The sequence below is a fragment of the Epargyreus clarus genome, unplaced genomic scaffold (assembly GCF_041222505.1).
Source record: "Epargyreus clarus isolate Ecla_fem2 unplaced genomic scaffold, WU_Ecla_fem_2.2 ptg000023l, whole genome shotgun sequence".
Classification (NCBI taxonomy): Eukaryota; Metazoa; Arthropoda; class Insecta; order Lepidoptera; family Hesperiidae; genus Epargyreus; species Epargyreus clarus.
The window spans coordinates 7,155,782-7,167,124 of NW_027332230.1; the positions used below are offsets into that span (position 1 = coordinate 7,155,782).

At 35.3% G+C, this 11,343-nt stretch overlaps 1 protein-coding gene across 1 annotated transcript; it reads left to right on the forward strand.

The window, feature by feature from the left end:
- Positions 1 to 4,032: 4,032 nt before the first annotated feature.
- LOC140751917 (uncharacterized) lies at positions 4,033 to 5,692 on the forward strand. Its single transcript, XM_073086028.1, has 3 exons — positions 4,033 to 4,147; positions 4,712 to 4,893; positions 5,362 to 5,692. The coding sequence occupies exons 1-3, from the start codon at positions 4,049 to 4,051 to the stop codon at positions 5,684 to 5,686; spliced, it is 606 nt and encodes a 201-aa protein (XP_072942129.1). The 5' UTR covers positions 4,033 to 4,048; the 3' UTR covers positions 5,687 to 5,692.
- The last annotated feature ends 5,651 nt before the right edge of the window (positions 5,693 to 11,343 follow it).

Genomic DNA, 11,343 nt, shown 5'->3' on the forward strand with positions numbered 1-11,343 from the left:
CATCCAAAAATAAATATAACATTTCCAATTAAAACTGTCAAATATTTTTTGAAAGCGCTCAAAGTCACAACAAAATACTTTGTCCAAATACATGTCCACATATCAGCGAATACAGAGTAAATTGTGCAGACTTCTGTAGATTTTCAGAGATTCAGATCAGATCAGAGATCAGATTTAACCATGGATTTAGTGGCACTAGCTCTGGTCTGAAGGGTCTGTAAGGTATAAATACTTAATTGCTGTTTCGTCTATCATAGTCATCAGAGGTAGGAACGCATCTTTGATCAGCTTCATTGAGAATTCCTGTCCAATTTGCATTTGGTAACAGGATTGCATTGACCATGAACATAACGTGAAATGCTTGGCCTTTCCTCCTTTGACATAGAAATATTATTAGCGGTTTATGACTAGTATTTCCTCTCTAATAACAAATGTTCAAAAAAGCGGTGATAGTCTAGTAGTTAGAAATTCGTTTTCTCCATCCAGGGTTCCGATGTTCGAATACCAGGCAAACATATATGATTTTTCTAAGTTGTGTGCATAATAGAAATAATACCACTTACTTAAAACAGTGAAGGAAAAGTTAAAAAGTTTAAAAAGTTCTTAAAGCTGTGTGAAGTCTACCAATCCGTACGCGGTCCAACGCGGTGGTCCTAGGTCCTATGAGAGGATACATGTAGAGCAAATGGGACGGTAATAAGTTAATACAAACATAAAAAATGTGAACTTAAGGCCATATGAGAAGAGAGCTGTGAGGGGCGACACATAGAGCAAGTAGGACAGTAATGGGTTAATAGTAGTAACAGCATCAAAAATGTTCGATTAGCCAGTAAATTGACTACGACGTCTCATGTACGCTTTAAGTAAATATTAGCATAGCTGATGTAGTCCCGGTTTGTTTACGTTATGAATTTGATCCCGTGTTTCGTCCGTTGAATCAATGTCGTTGTTTAAAAACTGCGTTATTTTAACGTCGCCCGCAATACGTCCAGCTGATCTCATTGTTTAGTCTACGTTTAAGAGTCGAATAGTTCCTTACCATATGACTTTTTATAGGACTAGCAAAGTAAGCAATTCACCTGATTGTAAGCGGTCATTCCCGCCTAAGGTCATCATAAGAAAATGAAAAAGAGAATAATTATTTTTAAAATTAAAAAAGACAAACCCACTGAGTTTCTTACCGGATCTTCTCAGTAGAGGTCGCGTTCCGATCCGGTAGTAGTTTAAGAAAATATTGTAACTGACAATTTGTAAGTGCCGCCGTTGGCCTATACAAAATAAACATATTTCATTTCATTTCATTTCATCTGTAACCAATTCCAGATAAAACAGTGGTTCTACCTGAGCCAACTCTACTCTTGAGGACTTAAGATGTTATATATGACCTCATATGTAAGTTAGCCTAAATCTACATTCTTCCAGTGAAACGCAGAGATCGTTCACGCTAGAATTACAGGTGTACCTTAGTACTATAATATTGATTCTAACTTGCAAAACAAATTGATTATACTCTATGTAAGCATAATAATTATACAGTACACATAAACATTTTATATTTTGCTGAATTGCTTGAAACTTGATTCTTGTTATTAAGTATGCTAAGATAATTGAATAAAACGAAGATAAGCCAAAATTCATTAAGCGACACCATTACTTTTTTAATAATATGATGTTTATTTTCTTTATTATATAAAAAATAAACGTCCTTCACAAGTTCTTTGGCAAATTAATAAAATTGTTACCCAGGAAACTGTTTTATTTTGATAATTATTAGAAGATAATTGCATTTCTTGACTAAGATAAATATAACTTTCAGATATTGAAGCAGCTTAGCAACAGCGCTGAGTTGTCTAGTTTTGCAATTTCACACAGTAATCCTAGATATATACGAGGCAAAATGGAGTATCTATGAAGTTTTTTATCCTTCAGCAGTTTGCAAGATTAGCTCGTACAGTCAGTCTAACTATTTAAAGAGCTTAGGAAATGTTATTTTCAAATACAAATCATAGATAAATAGTGTATTTGTATACTTCGATTTTGTATATCAACCGATTTTTTGCAGCTAATGACGTACTAGGAATTAATTAAAAAATGTAGAAGTTAATGATTATGGTATGTATACTTCGAGCATGGAGTGATCAACGTGGTAAAGTCCTCTGTAATTCTTCTCCGGAGGAACCGCCGCCACCTCTATTTCTGCCTAGTAACAGCAGTTCCGGTTTGAAGGGTGTGGTAAGGGAGACATACTTCTTCGAGGCTTTCCTATGTAGTCCTCAGGGCGCAGATGACCTGAAATAGGAGTCTCATCTTTAGTGGGGTTCAAGTATCAGATATCAGGTATCAAATGGAGTGCGTGCTCGTTTTCTACTTCTATATAAAAAAACACTACTTAAAGTATATAAACGTGTACATATTTATTACATTTAAAATAATGTTTGAACATATCACCAAGCGATGAAACGCATACTAATCCGCTCGCTATTTTGAAATTCCGATGGTATGGTGAAAGCAAGGAGTTGAGTCGTACGTTGTACCGGTTGCGGACGCCGTGAGGCGTGACGCCAGCTCCCGAGGGAGCGGAAGTCTTGCGCACTTCCGCCTGCGCAACGCCCGAAGATCCGCTCGACACTAACTTCCACAATATGCGCTTTACACTTAACTGAGGATATAAGAATGCTGATTACTTAAGTAAAGATATGTAGAATGTACATGTAGAAAGAACTTCCTCACAAGGTATTTTCGGACAGCAATGACATGCGGCTCTTCCAGTAAGGTGTAATAAGAGTTATTCTTCAAAGCTGGAGATGCATTGGTAACTCCTGGTGTTGCAGGGGTGCAAAGACAAAGATCAATGGAGTAAAATATAAATACTATCAAGAAAAAATCCGACTCGCCGTCTTTATAAAACCCGAATGCCTAAAACTTTTCCGCAACGTAATTTTAGACTAATCCAACGACACCATGTTAAAATATGTTAAGCCATTTGGGCTGTAGTGCGTTTCCAAGTACAATAACATTATTCTCGGCTGGCTAAAAATATTTTTTTCCAGATACAGTTTAACCTTGTATTTACAATTTATATACTCATCAAATAATTGCCTGTTAAGCTAAACGAGACAAACAACAATTGAGCAAATAGATCTCCATGAAATTGATGTAAGATTTACCCCACGTAATAAAGCTTGGTTAGCAATTTACTCAATGTTGTCAAACAGAAGTTGTCGAGCCACCGAACATGGGTTTCGAAGTTAATGGCCGGGACTGACTCCATATACACGGAAACTCTAATTGTGAAACACCACTAATGGACTCCCATGTAATCACTTACGGAACTCAGCGTTGCTTAACATAGGGTATCGTTTTCAATACGTTGAGCTTTGAGAATTAAAAATATAAAATTATAAAAATTAAGTAATATTTATTTAGCAGGGTGTGATTAGTAGGTCTTACCTGCGTTGAAATATAGATGACTTGTAGCTTTTGTAGCGGCACATGTGTAACATTTCTTATAAAACCAATTAAACTAAAACTTCTTCCATGTCCAGGCAAGCTTAGTGATTACGTATAATAATTTACTGCTTTGTCACTTTAATATGTGTATATTTGTCAAAGGCAGATCAGGAGGTCCAAAGTAGGTGATCATGTCCGAGCAGTGGCCGTGTAGTGTGCACCCTTCGGAGTTTGTTTTGTAAGATGCATAGGTATAAATCGAACTATTATGTAGTAAATACTGTAGTAATGTGTATTTGTACGATTATTTTCGAGGTACAAAAAGAAATATTTTGAAGGAAGACTTTATTTCTATGTGTTCTGTTTTTATAAGTATTTTTTTGTGTACAAACTTATTAAATAAAAAAAGAAAAATAAATTAAATCCTTTTCATATTTATGTAGCCTGTGGTATGAATATAAACTGTACTGTATTATCTATTTATTATAGTCAACATTGACAATAACGGTCAAATGCTAGAAATTCATTAAAATCTCTTAAGATTATTTGATTAAATTAGGTAAAGCCGTTTAAATTAGGTAAAGATTTTATATCAATTATGAACACTTCAATTCTCAAAGCTGTTGAGAACGAAGTGGTCAGTGCTATTCCACCAGTTATAACGAACAACCCGCGAGAAAAAATTGAACCAGAACAGGTAGGTACCAGAAAATAAACGTTACTAATCCAAAACTTCTCTACAGCTTTCTCAAAAGTGTGTGAAGATAGCAATTTGGCCAGCATAGCTGTAGGTCGACATTATTCTTTAGTTAAAAAGGGACTGTGCCCATGGCGTTAAAGTCTGTATTATTTTGTTTTCCCACTCTGTGCAAAGGTGAAAAGACCTGTACCCTTACCAGGAGTTTTTACGTTTCGACAAATATGACTGTTTTGGTATTTGCTTACGTATGGGCCAATACGATTTCCTAGTTCTGACACAATCCGCTAGGGGCGCTGATTGGAATTTGTATGGGCAAATACGTAAACAAATACCAAAACAGACATATTTGTCGAAACGTAAAAACTCCTGGTAAGGGTACTGTACAAATTAGACGGTGAAAAAGTAGGGCCCTCCCGTAAAAGGATTTTTCTTTCTCTCCTACGTTCTACGTTACGCCCTACGTTCTTCGGGGGAGAACCGGATGCCCAGGTGCAGGAAAATTTTATCTTGAAATGTAACATTTATTAACGTTATTTCATAATGTTTTTTTCTTCATTTCAGGTGCCTGTAAACGACATATTGAAATACCAAAAGTATCGATCTAAAGAATCTACAGAAGCACTGACCTCCACGACCCCGTCCAAATCCAAAATACCAATTCCCCTTTATCCACTATCGATCATATGGTCACCAAGTGCTATGTTCTTTGAACTTGATAATAATGTTATTTTGCAAAAAATCCGGTTAGTATTTTGTAAGTGCTACATCAGTATTGTAATAAAATTAGGCCTAGTCTATTGATAAAGAATACGACTTATTCCACAGTCCAAATACATAATCTATAAATGGGTTGCTACCTCTCTTCATTCGTCCGTTGGTTTGTTCATCTTAAAAAATATTTCGTAACTAATGAAACTGCTGCTTAACCTTGGTTACCTTTTAAAATAATATTTTGAGCAATTATAACATTATTCATAAAAAAAACATATTTACAGTATATATATTAAAACTATATTTATGTACATATATACAAAAAGGGTATATATAATTATTATTATAATAAATATTATAATTATATGTATCCAATTATAATTAAAATATTCATGTTGGAATAAACGAACATTTGGAAATGAGTGGTCATAATTTACAACAAAAAGATGAGCGACAAATGTACCTACCGAGCTAGAATTGTAATAATATATTTTTTACAGAATATGGAATGCATGTCCTCGATCGATTTATATTATTTGTTGCGGACTCTGGGGAGACACTGCTCGACTTGGTGCGAAGTGGCGCTGCTTCCCCCGAACTAGGTATCTCTTGGCTTCAGGACTCACTGCCGACCTCTTCGTACAAGCCACGCCAAGAGAACAGAGTCCCATACCATCAGCCCAAGTTGCCATACAACTAGCCGCTTCACACAAAAGGGATCCTGTTACAGGTTATTTCGTAATACCCATAATAGTAAAGTTTAAAAAATACATCAAACCTTATTTAGGAGAAGTAGAAGATTCAAACAACAACATATCCACGTAATAAACAAGATGGATTTACGAAATGTGTTTTGACTTTTTGGTGACGTAATCGGAAGTCGGGGACTTATTTCTTACATTATACAAAAACAAACTTGATTTATGGGGAGTTATTATTTATTAGCTGCTTGAGAAAAATATGTTTCTTGTTTATAACTAGAATTAATTCGAAACACGCACAGTGAAGGGTTCCGTAATCGAAATTGAATTTCGTAAGAAAATTTACTATGGACATTTTGTACGTAATAAGTACTACGTAATATCTTTTTATGATATATGATAAATATATCTATATATTTATATAAGTATCCATAGGACCTAAGGAATGATATTCAATTACTAAGTAATAGACCGGACATGGGGAAGAAAAGTTTCATCCACGACTAACTAACTAATTGTTAAGTAAAAAGTTGTTCTAAATAAAATAGGCTTATGTCAAAAGTCTGACAATCCAAGATCGGATATTTGTATATTCTCTAGCCATATTTTATCTTTTTCATTGAAATACGAAAGTAAATCTGTCCAACATCCTTAAATTGGTACAACTATAATGCAGATTCTATATACAGACTAGTATTCTAGAACTTATTTGACTTTCAGTCTTGACCCTCGCTATAAGTAACATGTTAGGTACGTAGAAGGATTATAAAAACTTGGTTGCATTTTTATTGCAGCTACATATTTGCATCGAAACATCAGTCTGGACTTGGACGGCATGACGACGCTTCTTTTACATACCATTTACATTTTAAATTCGTTGAAATCCGTTGTCACTCATAAACTATTTTTTGTACCATTTAAGAATATCTCATTATGCATTCAGTTTCCTCTCAAATTACGTCATATGGAGAATAGCTCTAACAACTATATACAGGAGAATCGTGGCTCGAAATAGATGTAAAGACGAATCATGTGTCGAGGCGAGACTGTAATATAGGCCTCATAATCTCGTCGATGAGTCACTTCATTCTACGGTCTTTGTTTCATTAGTGTTACGAGATTGGTTAGAAAAAATCCGCCGTCAAACGTTTCTCGGTATTCAATCTCGTAGTAGCTATAGTAACGATGTAATTTTCATGGTCCTTTAAATTCGAACCTGAATAGTACAGCAATGGAGCGCAAGAAATAGATTTTACGAGAGCGTGCGGCGTGATATTTACGCTTGTTTACACTTCAGACGATTTTATAGGCGCAACGACACCGTCACTGCTGAATTAAGTTATGAACGTATAGGGACAAGGGAGAAGTGTATTAGAAATGCAATTTTACCACGTGTACAATATTGATAATAATAACCATAGATTAGTAAAGATACTTCGCCGCCTTGAAATTGAATGAAGCCACAAACGGCTTATTAGTAAGTTCTTTTTTTGAATTCTTGCCAATAAAAAACATTTTTAGAGAAAATTTACGAATAAATAACTAATACTGCGTAATTTACGTAATAAATAAATAATTATTTCAAATATTTTAGGGTCATTTTAGCACGGAGACATGGCAAAACTTTTTTAGGCAACTATTTCAATTTTCCAAACTGGGTACATTTTCTTGTTAGGAGTGAGTAATCTTTACTAATATATGATAATAACATAAACTATTTTCTTGGTCCAATTTACAACTTTTATTATTCCCGCGTAAAGTGCAAGTCTCGCGCCGAGCGCGTTCTTTTTCTTTTTTATGCTAATGCACACAATCGTATAACCCATACAGCCAGTGACTATATAAATGGGCAATTATTATTATAAAAATAACACATCATGAAAATAATACAAAATAATACTATACGTAATTAAATAATTTGAATATATTGCTAACAATAAGTAATAACTATTTTCTATTACTGTATGTTTTCAAGCGATATTAAAAGCATAACTTGACTTTCGCATGAATAGAGGATTTTACAACCAATATCGTAGACTTAAAAATACTATTTTGATACCGCGATGTAAAACCGCCTAAGTCTCTTGTAGATATATTAAGATATTTAGGTGCCTACAAGAGAGAGTTTAAAGGGATATTTTTTTTTAAATGTATTTGAAGGTGGTAGAACCCTTTGTGGTTCGACTCCGGCGGCACCACCGCCACACCTATTTCTACCTAATAACAGCAGTGTTAGGCGCTGCTGTGTTCCGGTTTGAAGGGTGTGGTGAGGGAGACAGACTTTTCCGAGGCGTTCCAGCTTAGTCCTCAGGGGTGGCGGCGCATCTGTGGCCGACCTCAGGTAGGAATATCTACTCCTATCTGGGGTTGATTACAGATGTCCATGGGTGGCAGTACCCCCTTACCATCAGGTGGACTGCATGCTCGTCTGCTACTCTTATATGTATTATAAAAAAAAACCCAAAAGATCGCATAGTTACTAAAAGCCAAAATAATTTCATACCTATGTGATATGTAATGTGAATGTAATTCCGGGTAAAACGTCCAACACGTTAATCAAACACTAACTAAAGCTTTAACTGGAAGTGGGCAGTGTTAATTGTATGGACTACCATAATCCCAAAATAGATGGAAGAGTTAAACTATGGGTCAGTCACTGAAACGTTATAGTTACTACAATTAAGTGGGATTAGAATGCTCGAAACTCCACTGGGATGGTTTTACCACTTTCAATTCATGAGCTTCTGAATGTTAATCTTATTATATGGGTGTTTTTTTATTTAATATCTACTCAAACTTCAATTCATTTTTTTTTATCGTATAACCCATAGATTAGTAAAGATACTTCGCCGCCTTGAAATGGAATGAAGCCACAAATGGCTTATTTTAGTAAGTTATTTTTTTGAATTCTTGACAAATAAACACATTTTTAGAGAAAATTTACGAATAAATAACTAATACTGCGTAATTTACGTAATAAATAAATAATTATTTCAAATATTTTAGGGACATTTTAGCACGGAGACATGGCAAAACATTTTTACGCAACTATTTCAATTCTCAAAACTGGGTACATTTTCATGTTAGGAGTTAGTAATCTTTACTAATCTATGGTATAACCTAACGATTAGGCAGACGTGCTACCTGATGGAAAGTAGTCAACGCCGCCTATGGACATTTGCAACACCAGAGGAGTCGCCAATGCATCGCCGGCTATTCTTGTCGTCTACCCATTATTATCTCACTACTGGGAAGGATTCTGGAAAGGATTCATGCCATGTTGGCAAATTGGTAGACTTCACACATCTTTGCCAATAGATCTACTGTAGGAAATAGGACAGTGACGCAGCCTTAATCCAGGGTACCAATTATCATTTACTTTAACGGTGAAGTAAAATGTCGCGAAGAAGGCTGCATTCCTGAGCAATTTTTAAAGTTCTCAAGTTTATTCATATAAAATCTAGCAATTTGCACGTGGCCATCGCAGTGGACCATCACCTATTTTTTTCTAATTCCATGTGGAGATTCGTGCCCAGTAGTGGGGCAGTTTCAGTAATGGGTTGAAGATGATGACGACCTAGTGCATACTTGTTTCCTAATTCTACTCGTATCATGTACAAGAATAAAAATTGTTGTTTACCTTTCGTTGTTACTTAAGAGTTGGTAGAATTGTGCAATGGCGGCAACATCACCGCCACACCTAGTCATTAATACTAATATTACAAAGGAATAAAGTGTGTAACTTTTTGTTTGTTTGTTTGTAGGGGGTAATCTTCGGAAATACTGAACCGATCATGAAAATTATTTCATAATCAGAAAGCAGAAATTATTTTATTATGATTGAACAAAAAGCGGGCGAAGCCGAGGGTTCTGCTAGTATCTTATATAGCAAATTAACTCATTCTATACAAAATGTGTCGCCACGAAACAAATAGTTATAGATACTTAAATAGATACAAGAATAACATTCTTGTGGCGTGGTGACGAGAAGTAATCATTCCGTTCAGTAATAAGGCTTCCGGGTGCAGATTGATGCTGATTGGTATTGGATTCCTGTTATTATTACCCGCTCACTTTGTCACAGTTCTGTTCTGATAAAATAATCGTAGCAATCATTCGGTATACATTACTATACATATATTAGATACGTTACGTAACTGGAACTTTAGGTCTTTGCCATTCAAAGACAGTAGCAAGCAAAAGACAAAACTGTCTCATCTTGAGAAATGACGTCATATTCCACGAAATAAATAGAAAATAATTTTAAAAAGCTACTCAGTTTTTCTGCAGTCACAGCCCCATCGGGATTCCCTGTGTTTATACTGCAATGGACACATACAAAGACAGATACACAGACAGCCAGACAGAACAGAAATCTAAATTCTGGCCAGAGTTTGAATCCAAAACCGTCTGCGTTTCAGACCGGTATGATAACCACTCTGCAGGCAGGTCAGGTAAGTATATAACTAGATATTTTCACATACTCGTGTTTAAATACAAATAAAATCTATAAACAGTTTACGGCACTACATTCTTCGCATACTATTAAACGCCACGTACACATCTAATATATCTTTATAGAGCTTCCTTTGAAATTTAATGTCTTAATTCCGCAAAGTGTGACGTCCGTAACGATTATAACGAATCTCTGTCCTCTATTATTAGTTAGCGCAGTCTTAAACAATTTTAATTTCACCGTCGCCTCTGATGTTCAAAACGGAACACAAATTATCGAGTCGGTTTGATCCCACGGCCAAAATAAAATATCATATTTCCTGTCAAGCGGGGAGCTTCAGTATTTCGAGTGACTTTTTTTCTACATTTTTTTCAGAGACGTTTTTTAAACTGCGTCGCACATGTTTGTTCAACACGACGTCTTCTTTCTAATTGTAATTTTTTGTCGTCTGGTAGTCTTGTGTGTGTGTTGTCTTGTTGTCTCGTCTTTCACTCGTTATGTTGATAAAAAATGATTAAATCCAAGTAATCACTTGGATTACAAAACTCACAAGTCTTATCAAAGTTAAGGAAAATATTACCAAATTTAGATAGGTACTAGATAATATTTTCGGTATATCGTATCCCTTATACGTAAGTAATTGCAGATGCAATAAATATTGGTCAATTAAACATCTCAAAAATGTTTATGTCATACTTATGATATACTGAAACATGAGGTTGGTATTAAAATCACAACATATCCAAAAATAGCAATAACAAATATTTGTTAGAGTTTTTCTAACAGCGGTAAAAATACATTCGGTCCCACATAGATTCCTTCTTTTTTGAAGTCGATAAAACCGTAACCTAGACATCATTGCAAACACTATGACTTGTAACCTACGAAGCGCCCAAACCTAGTCAGACTTTCCGTAAAAATACAAAGTAACTTTAAACAAATTCTCCGGTTTGGTTTTAAATCTGTGGAGTCTTGTTACTTCTGTCTGTCTGTGTGTAGCATCGTGCGCCGTTTCTCACGGCGCTGTACGTCGTAGTTCCTAGCCTTGCATAACGGCCGCGCACGTAATACGCCGTAACACCGCATTATACATGTAGGGCGCATAGCGACTCCGATGCTAGTACTTTAATCGTTCTGTGGAGTCATCCTTACAGTTTTTGGATATTCCAAACCACAAATATCGTTTGGAATAACCCGAAACTTGTTGTATTTTTGCATTACTTAGCTTGCCCATGTTTCTCTTAATATCAATATTTTTTCCTCAAGTTTCCTCAAGTACCTATTCTACTTACCTATATTTATGTTATCAATTTGAATGTCATTCT

Bases quoted from the DNA above. Each gene is read 5' to 3' on its own strand.
- LOC140751917 (XM_073086028.1), top strand. From the start codon at position 4,049: ATGAACACTTCAATTCTCAAAGCTGTTGAGAACGAAGTGGTCAGTGCT. The intron at 4,148-4,711 runs GTAGGTACCAGA...TCTTCATTTCAG, and splicing joins AAAAAATTGAACCAGAACAG to GTGCCTGTAAACGACATATT. The intron at 4,894-5,361 runs GTTAGTATTTTG...TATTTTTTACAG, and splicing joins GTTATTTTGCAAAAAATCCG to AATATGGAATGCATGTCCTC.